The sequence below is a fragment of the Neolamprologus brichardi genome, chromosome 14, assembly GCF_056152115.1.
Source record: "Neolamprologus brichardi isolate AB-2024 chromosome 14, ASM5615211v1, whole genome shotgun sequence".
NCBI classification, from domain to species: Eukaryota; Metazoa; Chordata; class Actinopteri; order Cichliformes; family Cichlidae; genus Neolamprologus; species Neolamprologus brichardi.
The window spans coordinates 39,801,347-39,822,690 of NC_142117.1; the positions used below are offsets into that span (position 1 = coordinate 39,801,347).

General features: G+C 40.9%; 1 protein-coding gene and 4 non-coding genes across 6 annotated transcripts; 1 reads left to right on the plus strand and 4 right to left on the minus strand.

Annotated features, from left to right (window-relative positions):
• Positions 1–4,982: 4,982 nt before the first annotated feature.
• On the minus strand, positions 4,983–5,146 carry LOC148099683 (U1 spliceosomal RNA). The gene has a single exon (XR_015720102.1). It is a non-coding gene; the product is annotated as a U1 spliceosomal RNA (small nuclear RNA).
• A 1,260-nt stretch (positions 5,147–6,406) lies between these two features.
• LOC148099684 (U1 spliceosomal RNA) lies at positions 6,407–6,570 on the minus strand. The gene has a single exon (XR_015720213.1). It is a non-coding gene; the product is annotated as a U1 spliceosomal RNA (small nuclear RNA).
• Positions 6,571–8,830: 2,260 nt separating this feature from the next.
• On the minus strand, positions 8,831–8,994 carry LOC148099685 (U1 spliceosomal RNA). Its single transcript, XR_015720257.1, has one exon. It is a non-coding gene; the product is annotated as a U1 spliceosomal RNA (small nuclear RNA).
• Positions 8,995–11,891: 2,897 nt separating this feature from the next.
• Positions 11,892–12,082, minus strand: LOC118454950 (U2 spliceosomal RNA). Its single transcript, XR_004843969.1, has one exon. It is a non-coding gene; the product is annotated as a U2 spliceosomal RNA (small nuclear RNA).
• Positions 12,083–14,526: 2,444 nt separating this feature from the next.
• vstm5 (V-set and transmembrane domain containing 5) lies at positions 14,527–20,524 on the plus strand. 2 transcript variants are annotated; one of them, XM_087851767.1, is made up of 4 exons: positions 14,527–15,015; positions 17,749–18,075; positions 18,644–18,787; positions 18,861–19,062. In XM_087851767.1, exons 1-4 carry the CDS (start codon positions 14,940–14,942, stop codon positions 18,902–18,904), a joined length of 591 nt encoding a protein of 196 aa, XP_087707893.1. In that variant the 5' UTR covers positions 14,527–14,939; the 3' UTR covers positions 18,905–19,062. The 2 variants fall into 2 exon arrangements, with proteins under 2 accessions (XP_087707893.1, XP_006801310.2); XM_006801247.3 differs by lacking the exon at positions 18,861–19,062 and adding an exon at positions 20,218–20,524 and having other exon boundaries at positions 14,529–15,015.
• The last annotated feature ends 820 nt before the right edge of the window (positions 20,525–21,344 follow it).

Sequence of the window (21,344 nt, forward strand, 5' to 3'; positions counted from 1 at the left end):
AACCTTTTACCAGAGAAGGATGTAAGATAAACAGCACACTGTTAAGGCCCTTTTACATAGAAAGTAGCACTGTGCTCTGAAACCCATCCTTTTCTACTTCCTGCGCCTACAGTCACGTCAAGATCAAACACACTACGAACAAAAACATGGAAAAGTTGATTCTATGCGTGTCCGAGTTCACGTAGAGCAAGAACAAAAAAGACATACAGGCAGCACACAGAGGCAAACGCAACACAAATTGTAGACTATTCACTTCAGCTAGCAGTCAGCGCAGTACATGCCACTGACTGCCAGAGAAGGATGTAACATGAAGTAAAGACGAGTGCATAACAAAGATGCAGATCGATTCAGAGATACCGCTGCTTATTGAGAAAAAAAGCACAAGTGATCTCTATGCTAGGATCAGGTGGGAGCTCCCACTTTCTTTCTCTGTGAAGCAGAAATTCACTGGAAAGAGGTCATTACAGCAAGTAAGCCTCAACAACATGAGCAGGTCAGTTTTGATGAGCCTGATTTATCCTCCAAGTGTGAAATACTGCGAAGCAATCGTTTTACAACAACGTGGCTGTTTCAGAAACGATTCGAGGCATTGTTCATCGTTTTGAGCCTCTCTTTTGCACAACCACTTGGAAAAGTTGTTGACTATTTTCACGGCTGTGCGCTCTTGGAAGTCCACACATAAATGCCCTCGTGGAAGGTACACCTGTGTTTGAGGAAGACTGACGTGTGTGCAATTTTGTGTCCAGAAATATCACAGCTGAACATCCAGACCAAAACAGTGACGGACACAAACAACTCTTCAAAACTTATTTTAAAAACTCCAAAACTCCAGCTGCAGATCAGATTCCCAAAACAAGCGTGATCAGAGACCATGATGGACTTATACTACAAACACTGATTGTGAGAGACTGTTAGCAGCAATACAGATGCTTAGAACACTTCACCACCTGCTTAATGAACCCAAAACAACATCTCTACTCTCCTTTTTTTAAAAACAATGTCTTTTAAGAGTTTTTCTTTCATACAGAGAAGAAAAAGATTACAGATGATCTGTACATTCGGTGTAATTAGCCGTACATTTAAGGCTGTGAAATACAAGAAGGAAAAAAAGAGTGAAATATAAACATATGTATAATACTTCACCAAATAACACAATCCCAGCAGAATAATCCCACTCATTCCCACCCAGGTCACTGCCCTAGACCTGCACACTGTACTTCCACACCTGACATAAGAGTTTGCTGAAAAATCCTTTTAGATTTTGAAATGCATCAAGGAAAGGACCCCACAAGCTTTGAAATTTCCCAGTAGAGTTCTGGAGTGAATGTTTTATTTTTCCCAGTTTTAGACACGACATGAGGTGATATAACCACTGTTTGTGAGTGGGAGGGGCAGCATCCCGCCACCTCAGTAGGATTGCCCTCCTGGCCAGCAGGGAACAGAATGATAACGTCTGTCTTTTAGAGGCTAGAAGAAGCACCTCATTCCCTCTACTCAACTTTATAACAGCTTCTGCCACGGTGTGATGTCACCATTGATGAGTATGAGCAATGTCACCATATACTAAAGCGTGAGCCAAAAGATTGGTAGGGCTGGGCCATATCATACCGTTCACAGTAATACCGGTGTAATGTTGGGCAACACTAAAAAAATGAAATTTCGCAATATAATATGGGTAAAACGCGCATGCGCAGTGCCTTTGTTTTCATACGCACATGGCGGCGACGGAGAATGACGGATCGTTAAATGAAACAGATGAACCAGAACTGGTTTATAAAAATGCTGCAACTTCAGTGGTGGAACTGGTTTAGCTTTCGTCCGTCAGATACACAACAAAGCACTATTTTTGGTAGCGTGATCACTAGCGAAAAAGCAAGATGATATAAACGGGCCAAACTTCAGTCAGGAGAACAACTGAGATAATCCATCCACAATACGAGGTCAGTTACTAACACACTGCAACTACATGGGAACAGAGCAGCTGCCAGAGAATTCAACATTAATGAATCGATGGTACAGAAGTGCAGGAAGCGCAGTTTTTGGCTCTCCCCATATTCCAAAAGTGCTTCGTCTCTAAATAATAATAATAATACATTTTATTTATGAGCGCCTTTCAAGTCACTCAAGGACACTTTACAATAGGATGTATCTTTGCTATTACTGTCGCCCGGCACAATTTCAGATGATGTTGTTTGCAGCCGCTGCAATCCTTTCGACCAAAACAGGCGCAGCTTGATGTCACCATCAACACGCGCTATCGCAGTAGAATCAAAATCTCTACCTTTGGTCAAATTTATATCGTTTCTACTGTATACCATTTATACCGCCCACCCCTAATGGTACCCAGCCCTTGTCAGTAGCCTAGGGCCGACTGAAGTGGATGTAGCTGTGAGTAATAAGAAAAGATGAAAAGAACTACTGATAACTTTTTTGTTAAGTTAAGGCCTGATCCGTCTGAAATTCATAGCCATCAATCTCTGAATGCTGAAAAAGCACAGTGTATCAGGGAAACACATTATATGCTGCGATAAATGCACTGCCCAAGTGTCCCCTCTCCCCACTGCTTTTCAGCGGCAGGCAGCAGACAGGTCGTCAGAGGAGGCCGAGATGATGGTTAAGTTTAACGTTGTCTACAATACTACCAACGAGTGCCAAAGCACTTTAAGCACTTTTTCAGTAACTTATCTGTCTTGTAGACCTGTGCTCCGAATAAAGAACTTTGTGTTGACAAGATTGTTAGTTAATCATTTACTAGGGCTGTCACGATTAGTCAACTAGTCACGATTACATCGACTATCAAAATCGTCGACGACTAATTTAATAGTCGACGCGTCGTTTGAATTTGAATTTACTCAGGTGTCCTGTTATATTTCAGATAGCAAGGAGCAGACGGCCGAGTTTATTAAACTTCACCGAAACAACCTGCAAATTTCATTAAAATTTAATAAACTATCATCTTGTCTTTATTTTTAGTTAGCACATACCTTAAACACTTAAAGCTGTAAGCTTATGATAGTTATATAAGAGCAGATGCTGCTGGTGCAACAAGCTGTACGTTTTACGTCCAATGGATGATGATCTGATTAGTCGACTAATCGCAAAAATAATCGGTGACTAGTCGACTATCAAAATAATCGTTTGTGGCATTTACAAATCAATATTGTCTGTATGGACAGCAATTCCCCCCCCCAAAAAAAAGTGCACATGTAAAACTGCGGTGTTAAGCGATGCGGTTGAAAAATTTGGGTCGCCTAACTTTTGTGCTGCTGCGCCTAAAAAAAAAAGTTAGGTGCACCAGTGCTGAATGTTGCTTAATCTTAAACTCAAAAAGCCAGCTGAAAACTTCCCTACATACAAGTCTGCCCATGACTACACCGCTGTCACACTGCCAGGTTCACGGTGCCCTGAGCAAGCTTGTGAAATTTTTAAATACAACAGAGATAAATGTGAGAAACACGGCCAAGATATTTATAGTGCTATTGAAGAGTATTAAACTGGTGGCTTAAGAAATGAACTACGCTATCTTGCTTTTGAGTGCGAACAACAAAGACTGGACTATATGAAGAATGTATGCCAAGAGAACCTGACAATGTGGAGGAATGTGCAAAATGTAATAATTCCCAACTCACAATCCTGTTTTTTGGTATGATACCAAGTTTGGTTAGTCCTCTCTGTTTTCTCTTAATCTAACTCCAAACAAAGCTACACACAAACAACATGAGCAAAGGTTGTCACTGACTGACAAATGACAGAGGTATTAATAACCCTGGATAGTTTCCTAGGCAACCAGAGCCTGAATGCCCGCCTGCAAATGTCCTCACCATAAAGAAATGCGCCAGAAGCGAATTGCTTTTTGTTCAGACACTCCTTAATGTGTAATTGCCACAACACTGCAGCACCAACTGGAAAAATACTAGTGTTGTCAGCCTTAATCTTGTTAAAATGACGTTAACGCCGTAACCGCATTAATGTGACAAATCTCTGTTAGCGAGTTAGCGCGGATCGCCCCGTGCGTGGGGCTGCACAGCGGCAACGCGGTAGCGCGGTCAGCTCGTCATTTTAACAAGATTAACGCTGACAGCACTAAACAAATACACATTTTTTAAATTCACATGATGACCAACTGCAACATTACTCTACCTCTGCAGCATCAGTGTTGGCTGATGATTTATCAAACACTCTCTTTACCTGCACACACACACACACAGACCAACAATGAAAGCCTCTGTAAGCAGAGGATGATAACCACGATCATTTCTTAGTTTTCGTGTTGATCAAATCTGCTAACACAAAGCTAAGCTGAACTTGTCACCCCTCAGACTGGAACTTCTTACACTTTGGCTCGTTCCTTAGTTGTAGGTAGGTGGTTTTGAATATGGGTTTATTGGTGGAGATGATGATACCGAAGTTATTAAATCAGTCCACAAAAAATTATTGCAAAATACTGAACAATGTTTTTTTAACAATTGTAATTGTTTTGTGGCTGTTTTTTTGCTCAGGTTACCGTTTTTATGGTAAAAATACCAGAGTTGGAGAGGCTGTAAAGAACAGTACCTACAGGGCTTTGGTAAACGTTTGTCAATCTGATATAATGAAACCTTATCAGTGTTAGATTAGTGCACTTTCAGCTATGTCAATGTATGTATGTATCACAATAAATAAATGAATAAAACTGCACATTTTAATCTGCAAAATCAAAGATGAGAGGATATTTATTTTTATCCATGTGGTGATTTTTAATCAATACAGGACACAGAATGAGAAAATTCCTTCAGTAATAAAGTTCAGAGACAAAGAGCAGACCAACTTGCAAAGCTCTGTCTTCCTTTAGTGGAGAACAGATAGAACTACAAACTGCACTCAACATGTGAGCCACAGCAGCCAGTCCTGACATCACTCACATCTCCCTGAGATACTCAACAAGAAAAATCTCTGAATCTGACTGAGTAAGTTTTTGGGTCTGTTTTCTTTGAACATGTGATCAGGGGAGAGCGCGAACGCAGTCCCCCACTACCAGAAATTATGCAGTCGAGATTCCCACATTTGGGGAATTCGCAGGGGTCAGCACAACCGGAGTGCAATGGCTGAGCCTCGCCCTGGGTGAACCACCTTCATGATCATGGTATCTCCCCTGCCAGGTAAGTATGACTTGTTCACCTCACACATGGGGGACTCTTTCACACACAAACCCTGCACACTCACGGTGCTCACAATCTCACAATCAACACAAACACAGCCTGCAGGAGGCTGGGACTACACACTATTTATATACACAGGAAGGAGCTTCCAACAGAGCCACATCAGGTTATTTAGTTTAAAATATACGAGGAGTCTTTCCCATCATGCATTGCTGCATCTGCACAACAAAAGCTGACTGAAAGATCACTTTTTTCATCCATTTAACCTCCTTAAATCCACCAACAAACCAACAGGAAGTTCAAGTAACTCCAAGTTAAATCAAACTGCAGCTGAAAACTGTTTGATTCACGTCTGATGTTTAGAAAAAGGAAAAAACGCATAAAGCACACACGTTTTCTGTTAACAGCACAACCACTTCCTGTTCCTTTGTTATGTGCTGCTGAACAGTTCACTCTCCTCCTGCTGCTGCCCCCTATTGTCCTGGAATAGGAACAACGCTGTTTATTGCACAGATATATTCTAAGAGCTTCCTTGTGTGCAAACAACAGCAAAGAAGGAATAAGATGAGTTTCTGTCATAATCAGACTGAACATCCACTCTATCATCACATTTCACTGCCTGCAAAGCTCATTTCAGCCTCACAGAAACATCTGCACAGATTAGAGGATGGTGGCATGTTAGGCTACCAGTGGCATGAAGTCGTATATGAGGGACAAGCCCACAAAGTGTGAATACAAACGGTTTGTTCGAGCTGATTGGGCACCGGGTCACACATGACAGTTTTGTATTTACACAGGAAAGAGTGAGGTCAACATAAGTTATGGTCTGAGCTGCTCGTCTGTCATAGATCTTTAAACCATTTTCTTTGCCCGGTGGTGGCTACACTTTGGGTAACTGTTCTACCAGCCCTGCCCTCTTCCACAATCTGCATAACACACATGCTGGCTGCTGTGGAACCATTAGAGGAAAGAAAAGGGAAAAACACACGCCATCTTTCTGCACATGGACAAAAATGACTTTCCTAACACGACTGAGATGGACGAGCTGCCCTGGATTAGAAAAGAAGCTGCTGTTTGTTAAGTGGATTAACACTCGGGAGGTGACAGTGTGCTCCACAGTGCACAAAGGACTTCAGTGAAAAGACTGCAGCACAAAGCTTTCACTAACATCTTCCTCAAATAACACAACAACGGAGATTTCTGAGCCTTAATAAACAGCAGGACACTGCCTCGGTATCTGCTTCCTCTGTTTCCTTTGAACATGTGATCAGGGGAGAGCGCGAACGCAGTCCCCCACTACCAGAAATTATGCAGTCGAGATTCCCACATTTGGGGAATTCGCAGGGGTCAGCACAACCGGAGTGCAATGGCTGAGCCTCGCCCTGGGTGAACCACCTTCATGATCATGGTATCTCCCCTGCCAGGTAAGTATGAGTTGTTCACCTCACACATGGGGGACTCTTTCACACACAAACCCTGCACACTCACGGTGCTCACAGTCTCACAATCAACACAAACACAGCCTGCAGGAGGCTGGGACTACACACTATTTATATACACAGGAAGGAGCTTCCAACAGAGCCACATCAGGTTATTTAGTTTTAATAAAATACGAGGAGTCTTTCCCATCATGCATTGCTGCATCTGCACAACAAAAGCTGACTGAAAGATCACTTTTTTCATCCATTTAACCTCCTTAAATCCACCAACAAACTAACAGGAAGTTCAAGTAACTCCAAGTTGAATCAAACTGCAGCTGAAAACTGTTTGATTCACGTCTGATGTTTAGGAAAAAGGAAAAAACGCATAAAGCACACACGTTTTCTGTTAACAGCACAACCACTTCCTGTTCCTTTGTTATGTGCTGCTGAACAGTTCACTCTCCTCCTGCTGCTGCCCCCTACTGTCCTGGAATAGGAACAACACTGTTTATTGCACAGATATATTCTAAGAGCTTCCTTGTGTGCAAACAACAGCAAAGAAGGAATAAGATGAGTTTCTGTCATAATCAGACTGAACATCCACTCTATCATCACATTTCACTGCCTGCAAAGCTCATTTCAGCCTTACAGAAACATCTGCACAGATTAGAGGATGGTGGCATGTTAGGCTACCAGTGGCATGAAGTCGTATATGAGGGACAAGCCCACAAAGTGTGAATACAAACGGTTTGTTTGAGCTGATTGGGCACCGGGTCACACGTGACAGTTTTGTATTTACACAGGAAAGAGTGAGGTCAACATAAGTTATGGTCTGAGCTGCTCGTCTGCAGTGTTGGTCAAGTTACTTGAAAAAAGTAATCAGTAACTAATTACTGATTACTTCCCCCAAAAAGTAATCCCGTTACTTTACTGATTACTTATTTTTGAAAGTAATTAGTTACTTAGTTACTTTTTAAAAACACGATTTACAACCTGAATAGGTGATAAAGTGATAGATCTTTCAGCCCAATTCTACTTTTTCTGCATAATCATCATACAAAATGTAATCAAATGGAAAAGTCTCTTTTTAAAACTTGTTTTATTAGTTTTAATCTTTTAACTTTATGCATCAAGCAAACATTTAATTATCTGCAACATTCTCTGACTGGAAGAAATTAGTTTAATATTTAAACCTATTTTCTGCACATTCCAGCACATAAAATAAATATTTTGTGTGTTTACACTCAGTCTTTCAAATAGATGCAAGTAAAACACAGCAGAAAATAAATAAAGTCAAAGACTAGCGGTCCTGTTGCTCTATTTTCACCTGTAAAGCAGGAGTGGGGTAGGCGGAGGTTTACCCTGGTGCAGGTGTGCAGCGGTCAGTGGAAGAATCCGCGAGTTTCTCTGTGAGTTTCCCATTACGTCGTAGCTACTCGGTGCTTGTTTGGAAGTTTAGGGGTTTTTTCGCTGTAAAAAGAAGTTTTCTTCCCACGCACAACGGACACTAATGTTTTTGTCACTTTTTATGGAATCAAACTCAAAGTAAGGTCAGTACTTCCACGCTTTAAACGCTGCACGCTCATACTCTCTCTGCACTCGATATATGATCCATTGTTGATCTGCACACAGCTGTTGTCACGAACGTCGCACTCGCTTACGTCACTGTCATGAGACATTCTCGCAAAAAATCACGGTTTTAGTAACGCAGTAACGCAGCGTTGCTACGGGAAAGTAACAGTAATCTAATTACCGTTTTTGCAATAGTAATCCCTTACTTTACTCGTTACTTGAAAAAAGTAATCGGATTACAGTAACGCATTACTGCCCATCTCTGCTCGTCTGTCATAGATCTTTAAACCATTTTCTTTGCCCGGTGGTGGCTACACTTTGGGTAACTGTTCTACCAGCCCTGCCCTCTTCCACAATCTGCATAACACACATGCTGGCTGCTGTGGAACCATTAGAGGAAAGAAAAGGGAAAAAAACACGCCGTCTTTCTGCACATGGACAAAAATTACTTTCCTAACACGACTGAGATGGACGAGCTGCCCTGGATTAGAAAAGAAGCTGCTGTTTGTTAAGTGGAGGTGACACTCGGGAAGAGACAGTGTGCTCCACAGTGCACAAAGGACTTCAGTGAAAAGACTGCAGCACAAAGCTTTCACTAACATCTTCCTCAAATAACACAACAACGGAGATTTCTGAGCCTAATAAACAGCAAGACACTGCCTCAGTAACTGCTTCCTCTGTTTTCTTTGAACATGTGATCAGGGGAGAGCGCGAACGCAGTCCCCCACTACCAGAAATTATGCAGTCGAGATTCCCACATTTGGGGAATTCGCAGGGGTCAGCACAACCGGAGTGCAATGGCTGAGCCTCGCCCTGGGTGAACCACCTTCATGATCATGGTATCTCCCCTGCCAGGTAAGTATGAGTTGTTCACCTCACACATGGGGGACTCTTTCACACACAAACCCTGCACACTCACGGTGCTCACAATCTCACAATCAACACAAACACAGCCTGCAGGAGGCTGGGACTACACACTATTTATATACACAGGAAGGAGCTTCCAACAGAGCCACATCAGGTTATTTAGTTTAAAATATACGAGGAGTCTTTCCCATCATGCATTGCTGCAACTGCACAACAAAAGCTGACTGAAAGATCACTTTTTTCATCCATTTAATCTCCTTAAATCCACCAACAAACCAACAGGAAGTTCAAGTAACTCCAAGTTGAATCAAACTGCAGCTGAAAACTGTTTGATTCACGTCTGATGTTTAGAAAAAAGGAAAAAACGCATAAAGCACACACGTTTTCTGCTAACAGCACAACCACTTCCTGTTCCTTTGTTCTCTGCTGCTGGACAGTTACTATTCTACTGATGCTGCCCCCTACTGTCCCGGAGCAGGAACACTCACGTTAATCATTTCAAACTACATTCTGCAGCTTCAGACTCCTCTCAATATTTGACTCTCATTGTTTGACTCAATAGGTCAAACAAAAGTATTTGAACCAGTCACTGCTTTTATTGGAGATTCATTCACATCTGTCTGCATTCAATTTGTAATTGCTCTTGGCTGACGCTCGCTCTTAACATCTGATTACTCAGTGCGATTCCATTGTTAAAAGTCTGCAGCCAGTCACATACTTTGGGCATTTCCTCTCTGGGTTGTAAGTTTGCCGTACCCTGAATGTTTACCTTGACCAGTGATAACAGTGAGAAAGACAAGATCGACTGACTTATCAGAAAACACAGATTAAGGACGAGTCCACCGCATGAGCTCCCTGCAGCTCACAGGGACCAAGAACAAATGCTGCAGCTGGAGTTGAGTTTAGGCCCTTCTGCACATAAAGCCTGGACTGCCATGACTGCAGAAGCATGCTTCTCCTACTTAGAGAGGACATCCCAGCCAGTATGAGGTACACCTGAACTAACAAATATAAATGTCATGCTTGGTGAAATACACGACAGCTGCAGAGAAAAACAAATGGCACCAAATGGTCAAGATGAGATGCTGCTATCAGCCAGATATCTGGAACTACATCGGACATTCTGCAGAGCAGCATTCCTGTCCACTTTTGCAGTGACAGGAAACAAGATGATGAGGGGGTGATAGCTGGATCAATATTTCCTACTGTCCTCCCTCGTCTCACAGGCGACCCTCAGTAACTGTCCGGATCCAAAATCAAATACAAAACCTATTACAGAAGAGCCGAAGCCTTTTCTTACTTTAAATGTTACTTCAATGCATGCGTTTTGCAAGAATTACACTTCTTACAGTGAAATAGGGCTGCAGCGATTCATCAAGTATTTTGAAAAATTGGATTATAAACAATCCTCAACACAGTCTTTGCTTCGATGCTTCATTTAATGCCCAGCTCTGTAGCCTGCCGGTGTGTTCAAGGATGTAAACGCATGCATTTCACCTGCATTTGCGACTAAAAGCAGACCTGCAATACAAAGGGATTTAGGAGCAGCGTGTGAATAAAAAGTCTGACAATATTAAGCAAACACAGGGCCCAGTTTTGAAAAGAAGCTGACATCACCACAGCAGCAGTGACGTTACGTTGGACACTAAATTATTATTAATATTAATTAATGTCTACACCATCATAACATCTTGTTTGCAGCAGCATAAAAACTTTGCATCAAAGGCAAACTTCAGACTGCTGATATACTCGCATCGCTGCATTGCAGCCACCACATTCTCCTTTAAAGGCTGACAGACAGAGATTCACTGCACACTTAAACAAGCAGACGCATGAACACAAACTCAAAGCCTTCCACGAAGACAGTAAAGATTCATTTTTTATATCTTATTTTAGATTGCATATTTATCTTACTTTATTTGACTTTACTTGAGCGCATTTATATATTTTGGCATTTAAGAAAATATTTTCTTAATTACAATTTCAGATGTCACGTAAATACAAAAGGTTTGGGGTCTTTTTAGAAAAATGAAACAATTGACGGGTAAAAAAACATCAATAGATCAACCTATTACCAAAATAACTCAATAGATGCAGCTGATATAGTCATAGTCAGATTTACCAAGGAATGAGCCGACTTTAAGAGAAAAGCGCTTTGCATAATAAACGTATACATAAAGACCAAACCCACAGCCACTTATTTCATGAACAACAGAACAGTTTTCATAGCAAGAGATTGTTATACGTCACTGGACACAGGCAGACTTGTACTAGGGTTTAACATTTTCTCTCTCAGGCACATTCAGTGAAATACATAAAGACGACCCAGGATCTACTTGAGAAAATAATAGATGGTTAAGAAGCAGACTGGACTACTATAAATAAGACATTTAGTCTCACTGGAACTAGCTGTATAAATGAAGGTTAAATAAAATACAAATATTATCCACCAGCACTGCACCTTTTTCTTCTCTAATCAGAATACTTTAATAATCCTTAAGAAAATTGTGTGGGTTACAGTTGGTCCAAGAGGATAACAGTAACAGACTGAACTAACTAAATAATATATTATATTACAAAGCCTACAAAATATGAGAAACAGCTCTAAATCACAAGCTACTTTCTGTTTCTACTGAAATAAATGTGCCAATATATAGAAAAGGATATTGGAAAATGATCAATAGAAGACTTAAAGACAATAACTGTAGATGGAAGAGTGTGCGTGTGTGCTACTTAGTCTGCAGCAACTATGTGTTTGCATCATTGTTGTATGTCAATTTATTATGTGTTAATAATCCAAATTGGCGATCAGCCACAAGAAACCGTGAGGTATCTCAGTTACGCTGGTGCTGTAACCACCTGGCTAAACTTTCATTGTTTTTCCACATGTTTAGGGGGGTGCACCGTTCCTGGAGATACTGCAATACCAGGTCGATGCGTGGAGTGGACGGAGCAAGCCCCTATTCCATCTCCCTGTTCCAAAAATCAATTTAATATATGGTCCCCGGGTAGGGGACGTATCAGATATTAAACTGATAAGAACAGATACTACACTTGATCTTAGCCAAAAGGCCGAGAAGCGATACCGGGAATACGTCGGAGCAGACGGAGTCACTCCCCGCACCCTCTTCCTCACTCACGGTTCGGAAAAAAAATGCTTTTTATTTCAAGACATAAAACGGTAGCCATAAGGCCATCAGATTAGGTATAACCGGTGTTATGTTGAAGCCCGTTATTTATGTCTACTAACGTTCGCAAATAAATAATATCTTGCCTTCCGGTACACGTGATATGCGTCACTCCAATGGGAAACGAAAGCGAAAAACAAGAAATAAACCGCATTTTTAAGCACATTAACGCCGAAACTTAGACCCAATACGCCAAGTGAGTGTTATTTTAACTTAACAAAACGGAACAAGCCCATCTGCTTATGTAAATTATTGTTTTAATGATTCAAGTTAGAATACACGGCGCTTCACTAGCGGCCTCTGGTGGCGCGGAGGGTTAATTGCACTCTTCACGCCCCAAATCAAACACCCAGCAAAGAAATTTGCAGGTTAAAGCAGCAGGTGACGGCGAATAGGTCTGACTACAGATAAAGGGTAAACTCCGGTCACTTTTTTATGTGTACAGTTTGTAAAATAAGGCAAAGTGAATTAACAAATAACATGACGCACAGACCCTCCATAAAAGTGCCCACAGATTTAACAAAAACACATGTTAAGGTTAAATTAACTTTATCTCAACTCCTCCACTCTCACACAGCTGTGTCAAATTAAACTGACAACTTATAAAAGCGTCCACTCAGGTCGTGACTGCTACAATGCACGTGAGCACGGGCACCGTGGTACACGTTGAAGCGACATGGCGAAATCGCTGTGAAAGGGGATTAGGGGACGGAAAAAACCAAAATAATAATAAGTAAATATGCCTTTAGCGCACTTGGAGCAATCTCGTGTGGGGACACGTATTAATTCACCAAAAATACAAAAATTAGAAGTTTTATTACAAACTCAGAACGGCTTAATTTAGGCACGCTAGCTGGCTATTTTAGCTAATCCCGACATTCGTGCTGCGTCACACAGAAATTTGGTCAAAGACAAGAAATGCACGACCGAAATTTACCGCTTGGTAACTTTTATCAGAACATAACAGCAACGTCGGATTAGATAAACGAAATTTCACTTAGTAAAAATGAACTTACCAGAAGTCACCTTCAGGAATTCAACGGTTTCTCGTGTGCAAAAGCGCGAGCACGTGAAGTTCGAACATGCGCAGAGGTCGTGAGCTTGGACCCCAGTAACCGGAACTTTTTGTTTTTAATTAATAAATCAATTCACGGACATGCGAAAATACAAAAATAAATTGTAGACACAGAAAATAATAAAAAAATAAATAAAAATGAAAAAATAATTAATGATAGTCTTTGCCACGGAAATAAAAAGGGTCACACTTACAAAAATTGAGTAAAGAAAGACTGGAGCTTACACTCCTTCAACCATCAGTTTACGAATGGTTCCATTTTATGGTAATGGAATTCTTCACAGAGCACCTCATGCTTTAACAGATGCCATCCATTTAACCGAGCTACAACCAACTCTCTGTTCATCCATGTACAAATACTCTGAGTGTTTTTTGTTTGTTATTCTATGATGTAACATGTTTGATGCCAGTGCTTTCTTTAGTTATGTGTTACGTCACATTTTGTAACAATGGGTATTTAGTTTATCTTTAATCATACTGTACATTTTATTTTTATTTATTTTTATTCACTCTTAACTAGGGAATGGAGGAGTCTTTTATTTTATTGCAGTGTTGCAACTAGTATCGCATGGGCTTTACTTGTAAATTGGTTTGCAAGTAGTTTTTATAAATCATTATAATTTATATATAAATATCAGCAATATAATTATATTATCACTAAAATGATACATGTCTATGTGGCCACACTGTATTTTATTTCATACTTTTGAAATTTTATTCTTGGGTTAATGTAATTTATTCTCGACCTTGGAGCCAAATGTTTGTTTTATTTTATTTTATTTTGATGTTGTAACTCAGTCTTGTATGGGTTTATATTATGCTGCTATTCATACTATCATTATATTATAGTATGAATAGCAGTTTGTTTATCGTACTTAAATTGGTATCCAACTTGTTCTTTTGTTTAGCTTTTAATATTCCTTTCATTTATATATGTTGGATTTTTATTGTGTGCTTTGGTGCAGCCTTGTCTAACACTGGTCTTGGTAAGCGCATAAATTCATTAAAAAAACACCCTTAGAGTCTAAAATGATTATAAACTAAGTAACAGCGAGAAATAAGACCTGGGTTACCTACAGACAGTCAGCTTTAATATGCCTCCTAAAGGGAAGTTTCATTCAGCTGTCACTGTGTGTCTGTTTTTAGTTGCATACATATGAATACAGTACTTCCTGTTTGACATGTTTTACCAGGTGTGTCGCTGCTTGATTCCTCCTGTCCCACTTTCATTTTGTGACAGTGTGTCTGCAGATAGACAAGTAAGTGGTTGCCGTAGGTAAATTAGAATATACTGCTCAACGGCTTTCAGCCTTCAGTTGTGTGTGAGTGTGCGAGAGAGCGCTGCCACACAAGGACTACATGTTTGCTCAGTAATCTCTGGCTCAACCTGTCTGATAGGTGTGGGCTGGCTGGCAGTGACTTGCGCAGGTATGAAGTCAAATCCAACACAGTCTTGAGAGAGAGGAGGGAAGCTTTTGCATTCCTGACAGACACTCTTACTTTTTACAAAAAAGCTGAAGGAAAGCAACAGAAGAACAACTCTCAGAAACTCCAGGAAGACAAACAGAAGAAGAAGAAACCATGGGAAAAGGTGAAAGACGAGGAGAATGCTACAAAATGTAAAATAACCCAAGGAAGCTTCTTCTGCAGCAGTTCAACAGATGGGTCTGGAATCCTAATGTGGCATTTCAGGCTCTGGGAAATACAAGATGTTGCTGTTTTTCTCAGCATCATGTTATATATGTGCCACCTAGGTAAGCTCAACACATTCCTAATTCTGCTGCTTTATCTTTGTGGTACGACCTACCTATGTTTGTTTAACACTTGAAATGTTGGATGAAGTTTCGGTCCTGTCAGTAGAAAGTAAATATAGGCGATCATGGCAGGAGTGGGAAGTAAAAAGGTCAATATTCCCTAATATTATCTAAGCAGAGCTCAGGCATGTAGCCATGAAACCGTGCTGAAGCATGGCAGGGATTTTATTATGGGGCGACCGTGGATCAGGGGGTTGGGAAGCGTATCTGTATCTCTAAACGGAAGGTCGCCAGTTTGATCCCCGGGCACTCTGTCCTGGTCGTTGTGTCCTTGGGCAAGACACTTTACCCTACCGCATACTGGTGTTGGCCAGAGGGGCCGATGGTGCGATATGGCAGCCTCGCCTCTGTCAGTCTGCCCCAGGGCAGCTGTGGCTACAACTGTAGCTGCTTCCACCAGTGTGTGAATGTGAGAGTGAATGAACAGTGGTATTGTAAAGCGCTTTGGGTGCCTTGAAAAGCGCTATATAAATCCAATCCATTATTATTATTATTATTACGTAACGTCTGATCCGTTTCTACTGTTGAGGTCCCGAGGGGTCAAGCGCCTGCTCTATAACACGATGAGCCCACTCTCTCTTTCTCCGGCTGTATCGTGTCTGCAACCATGTGACAGTACTTCGCCATCGGCAAAGTACCTTATCTGAACTATAAAAATGCAACCACTCAAGGCTTCAGAACCTATAAACCGGTGTCCTACCGACATAACGATCCTAGAAATAACATCCGAGTGCCCAGAAGTGTTGTTTCCAAAAAAAATCTGAATCTAAACCAAATCTCAGAGATCTCAAAACAAAAGTATCAAAATTAAAAGCGAACCAGGGTGCAGGAAACAGTCAAAAGAAGGCACATTAGAGCTGCTTTGAAAAGTATTTATGTGATTTCTTAACAGAAAAATAAGGAAAGAGTCAGTCGATGTTTGTTGGTAAAAGGTTTTTTTGGGTGGGACTTCTCAGTCAGCGCTAGTATTTTTCATTTTCAATTCTTTACCCGTGCTTCCTTAAACAAACACACCACCAGCAGAACCAGATCTCTCCCTGACACACACGTGAAAATATGCATTAAAGCTCGGCCTAAACACACTGCCTCTTATATTCATTCTGATACCTCCCAGCTAGTTTGACTAGTTTTAATCCTCTGGGGAAAAGAGGATGGGGGTGGGGGATCAGACGGAGCAGAGGCAGAGCAGGAGACATGCCAGTGTTTGTCAGGAACAGCAGCTAACTGTGTCATGGTGGAATGATTCCTCTTTATGGCGCTTGATTGTGTCACACACCAGCATGTTTCTACTCTAATTGCTATCACTGTGACTCAGGTCACTCAGGTATCGGAGTCTGTCCCACCGTATCCCCTCAGAATCAACAGATTTTTCTTTAAAATAACATCCGTATATCTAATGATAAAAATATTATCCTCATAGTTTGAATATTTTTTGAGTTACAGTCCGTTGAAATACAAAGGTTGGAACATTGTAATCTAAAGCCAAGATCTTGCTTTTGTTTCTTTTTCATAACCACCTTAACATAAGATATCGTGACATATGTCTTACGTTCAACAGCAGAGCCACATTAATTTAATGCTAAAGCTAAAGCGTAACAGAAATATTTGTCATGCTCTTGCAGTTTTGAGCTGTTTTCATCTGTACTCTAGTGTTTTCTATGAATTCTGCTTCTAGTAACTCTGACTCTGATTTTGTGAAGTGTTGTTATTGGGCTCTGGTTCAGTTGTTGTTAGTGTTCGTTCCTCCAGCTGAGTCGTCTGTTTCTATGATCCTGTTTATTCTGAGTACTGTTGTTTGTGTGCTTATTTCTTGTTTTACTTTGACAGACACTTTTCTCATGTGTCTTGTTTCGACTTCTTACTTCTTACTGGGTATTCCCCAGTATGTAGTCCTGTCTCAGCCACGTAAAGGCTCATTATCATTTGAATCTGCATATGCCCATATGGAAAAGATATATATAAATCTTATAAAGCTTGTATCTGTCTTGTGTGAAACTTGTATGAAAAGCATACAAGAGTGAAAACAGATATAAGATCCCTTGAAGAATTAAATATAATGAAACTTGTATGTTTTGGATACTAAAACAATATATGAAAGTAATGAGAAAGTGGCCACTTTCATGAGTAAATCATGTAAGTTTTTACTATTTCTTTTCCATATGGGTGTGCCCGATGCTTGTATTGGTGTCCTGGATGTTTGATCTGTTTTCTGATCATTAATTCGAGAAAGTTTCAAAAGTCGAGTTTAAAAAAATGCATTTTGGGTAAACCTTTAAAGGTCATATCACCTTGCAGGATAGGTGGCTGGATAAAACAAGTTACAGCACAGGAAAGGTCTCCCTTTACATGTATTTTGATACCAGAATCAGTTCAACGTGTTGTAATTTAACCACATGCTAACACCTGTGAACGCAGCTTATGGCTGTTGAAGGAAGAAACAACACTGGTGTTCACATGTCCTGTATAATAGTTTGGAAGTACCACTTTACTCAAACTACTTTAGGACTTTAGGAGAGTCTGGATCACTGAGGCTCTTTTTGCAATTTGCTGCTGTGTTAATTTTCTTCTGATGCAAAGCAGAATTTCTCTTTGACTTACTTACATTCAGCTGATTCTCGAATGACCCAGAGAATACAGACTAATGTACGCATGTATGTTCATGTGTTTGTTTAGCTGGAGCCATCTCCATATACTCTCCTCAGAGGAGCCTGATCCGCTCGGTGCAGGACGATGTGATCTTCTCAGTGAATTTCACCTGCAGCGGGATCCCAAACATACAATGGACTTTTATGTCAGGATTGGTGAGCCGGACGATAGGGGCCTGGCAGCCGGGGGGGTACACCAACATAACGGAGGACTACAGCAGCCGAGTGCAGGCCTATGACAACGGTTCGATGGGCCTGTCAGACCTGCGGCTGCAGGATGGTGGATTTTACGTGGTCACCATCACAGAATCAACCGGGAGCAGCAAGGATTTTGGTTTCGTCCTAAAAGTAAACGGTGAGAGTCTTTACATTAAAAAACAAAACAGAAAACTAACACACAACGAGGGAAAAAGAGCATGAAAGAAAGAAACAGTCCTGTCAGCTCAGTTTTTAAAGCTTAAGGTAATTAACAGCACTTCTGTCGTACCTGTACAAAGAATTTCTTCACACGATTTAAAAAAGCAGCAGTAATCGTGATTAGAGCATCAACAAAAGCCCTCGGCTTCAGTTTGACGCAGTCTCATTGTGGTAACAGTTGTTTGGATTTAAAGACGACAAACGCCCTGCCCAAACATGGCGTCTGTGGTTATTAGAGGCAGGCTCAGAACTGTTTTCCACACCAGACAGATTAACTCTAAAGCAAATAAACTATAAAAATGAAGAATGAAGAATGGCACATGTGCTGTGATCATTTTAGGGAGGCATGAATGCAGGAAGGAAGAACATATGGATTGACCAAAGAGGGGAAGTCTTTATTTTAACAAGTGAACACGATGAAAAATGATCTTTAATAAACATATCAGCCCTATTTGAAGTTGAGTTTGCAGTAAATAAGATGTGGCTCCTGTGTTTCTGTCCTACAGAGGTTCTGTATGAGGACCTTCAGTACCTTATTGTCTCTTTTTTGGCCCTGGCCTGCTTGGCCGGCCTTCTTATGCTCGCCATGTGGCTCCTGGACAAGGCCTACAAGAAGATAATGGCATGCAAGCGCAGGAGAGAGATGCCAGGTAAAGCCACGTGTAAACAGCAGAATCCATCTCAGTGAATATCCTCTAATGGTGTCAATGATTGTGCATTCAGGTGATGCCAGAAAAACAGGTTTGCAACTTGGAAATGTCCTGTGAATACCATTTCAGAAGATTTTGGATTGCTGGCTCAAACATATACTTCCCTGATTTCTTGTATGGATACGTGCTGAAAACATTCATAACCAAAATAGGTCACTCTACATGGAGCACAACTATGTAACCAAAACAAATAAATACAAAAAATAAAAAGATTTGTGTCTGTTTCTCCTACAAATATCCATAGTTTTACAGAATTTCTTACATTTTTGTGGCAATGATAATGGAAACACTACAGGACACATTTATACACATTCATACATCTTTATTGTCTGCACTAAACAGGCATAGTCTGAACTACATGCAGTTTAACAGGTAGTCCATGGCAGACCTGCTGCTTTCAGGGATTTCAGGGCATATTTTCAGGCCAGTTTCCCCAAAACTCTCCCTGGTGCTGAGGATGAACAGTTGGTGCAGGTTTAGTCATAAAGTTCTGTCATGCAGAAGTTTGGGGTGGAAATTTTGAACACAGAAAGAGTGCCATCAGATTCTGATCCATCATGCTATACCAGGGGTGGGCAACTCCAGGCCTCGAGTGCTGGTGTCCTGCAGGTTTTAGATGTGTCCATGATCCATCACAGCTGATTTAAAGGGCTAAATGACTCCCCGGCATTTCTTGAAGTTCTCCAGAGGCCTGGTAATGAACGAATCATGTGATTCAGGTGTGTTAACCCAGGGTGCGATCTAAAACCTGCAGGACACCGGCACTCGAGGCCTGGAGTTGCCTACCCTGGTGCTATACCATCTGGAAACTTACAGCAGCTTAATTTTTCAGCATGACAATGATCCCAAACACACTGCTAGCACAGTAAATGCACACCTGGATAGACAAACACACAGTGGAACACCATCAGTCATGGACTGGCCTCCTCACAGTCCCAATATTATTGAAGCAGTGTGGGATCATCTTCAGAGAGAACAGAACACAAAGCAGCCAAATCCAAAGAACAGCCCGGAGAACTATCCCTGCAGACTACTACTGAATAAGTTACAAACTGGTTTCCTATAGGAGGCAAATAAAACCTGATACTGAAGTGTGGCTGCTTTTTTAGGCGATGGGTGAAATAATAAAGAAGACAATTGTTTGTGAGCGTGTTGTTTTATCTAAAGTTAAAATGTGTTCTTCTTACCACCGCATGATTGTGTGGAGAATGAATATAGGTTGAAGGGTGTGATGGTTGACTATGGTTTGACTCTATCATTGTATCACAGTAAGGGCGTGTTTGAGTACAAAGGTCTGTGAAGACCTATTATAGCTTTGTTTGTTGTCTTAATCATGTATTGACACTTTAATCCTTTTATTTTTGTTGCAGAAAACGATGCGACTGAGCTGCAGATAATGAACATCTGAGTGATGACTCACCTGAGATGGCCAATCAAAGCTGTCAGTGACACAACATGAGGACATACTTTTGAAGGTGGAACGTTTTGTACATCAAACCTCTTTATATATCTAGTTACTTACAGCTCAAAGCATGACCAGTCAGTTATGAACACCTGCACTGTGTTGATATTTTGTACTGATATTGATCTTTACAGATGACTGTCACTGAATGAGTGAATGTGAATATACCACTGATGATACAGGAACACAATAAATCTTGTATTTATTCTCTGAAACTGTGACTTTATTTTACTCATGACTGAGGGTTAAACTGGGCTGGTTTCATTAATAAGCAATTAAATCAGATTATTTCATGATAACAAAAAGTTTCGCTTTTGTGTGCTGCAGGCTGGTGATACTTTCAGCTGAGGCCTTGATGATACTGGCTCAGCAAATCAGAACGTAATGTAAATAAAGTTGCAATTAGTAGTAATTGCAGTTTGCTAAATCCACACAGAGCCATGAAGCTGCAGTAACACAGGTCAGCTGATCACGGGCCGGAAAAGGAAGAAAGGAAGGAATAAAGAATGAATGTAGAAACAAAAGAAAAGAATTGTTTTTCTTTTATTACCTAAAGAAAAAATATCCGGTTCACAGTGCTAATGATTTTGTGATTTCTTTCTTAATGAACTCTCTCCTCCCTCGTGCCTACACAGGACCTTCAGGAGCCCCACCTGCCTGAAAGTCCAGACTCAAAGTTAGTTTATCTAAAACGTTGCCACATCAGACAAATGGAGTGGTATTAAAACTGCACCCATCTACTCTGACACACACACACACACCTACCTGGATTACCTGCTCTGCCTCCTGCAGCCACCCTGCAGTATGAAGATACAACAAGAAACACAGAAACTTGTTCCTCAAACTCACCTGTACCAGAAAACAGGTTTAGTGAAAATTTGGGAGTTCACTAAACTTTTGTTCCCATGTTGGAATACAGTCCTAAGACAACGCTGAACTTAATGTGGTCAAATCCCTAAGCTCAGTTTTATAAACAGTGTCTCTTTGATCCATAGCTGTATTCTTAAGAAAAAGGACAAATATATATAGACAGAC

Excerpts from the sequence above, each read along its gene's own strand:
- vstm5 (XM_087851767.1), top strand. The coding sequence starts at position 14,940 with ATGTGGCATTTCAGGCTCTGGGAAATACAAGATGTTGCTGTTTTTCTC. Across the intron at positions 15,016-17,748 it reads GTTATATATGTGCCACCTAG|CTGGAGCCATCTCCATATAC; the intron begins GTAAGCTCAACA and ends GTGTTTGTTTAG. Across the intron at positions 18,788-18,860 it reads GCGCAGGAGAGAGATGCCAG|GTGATGCCAGAAAAACAGGT; the intron begins GTAAAGCCACGT and ends TTGTGCATTCAG.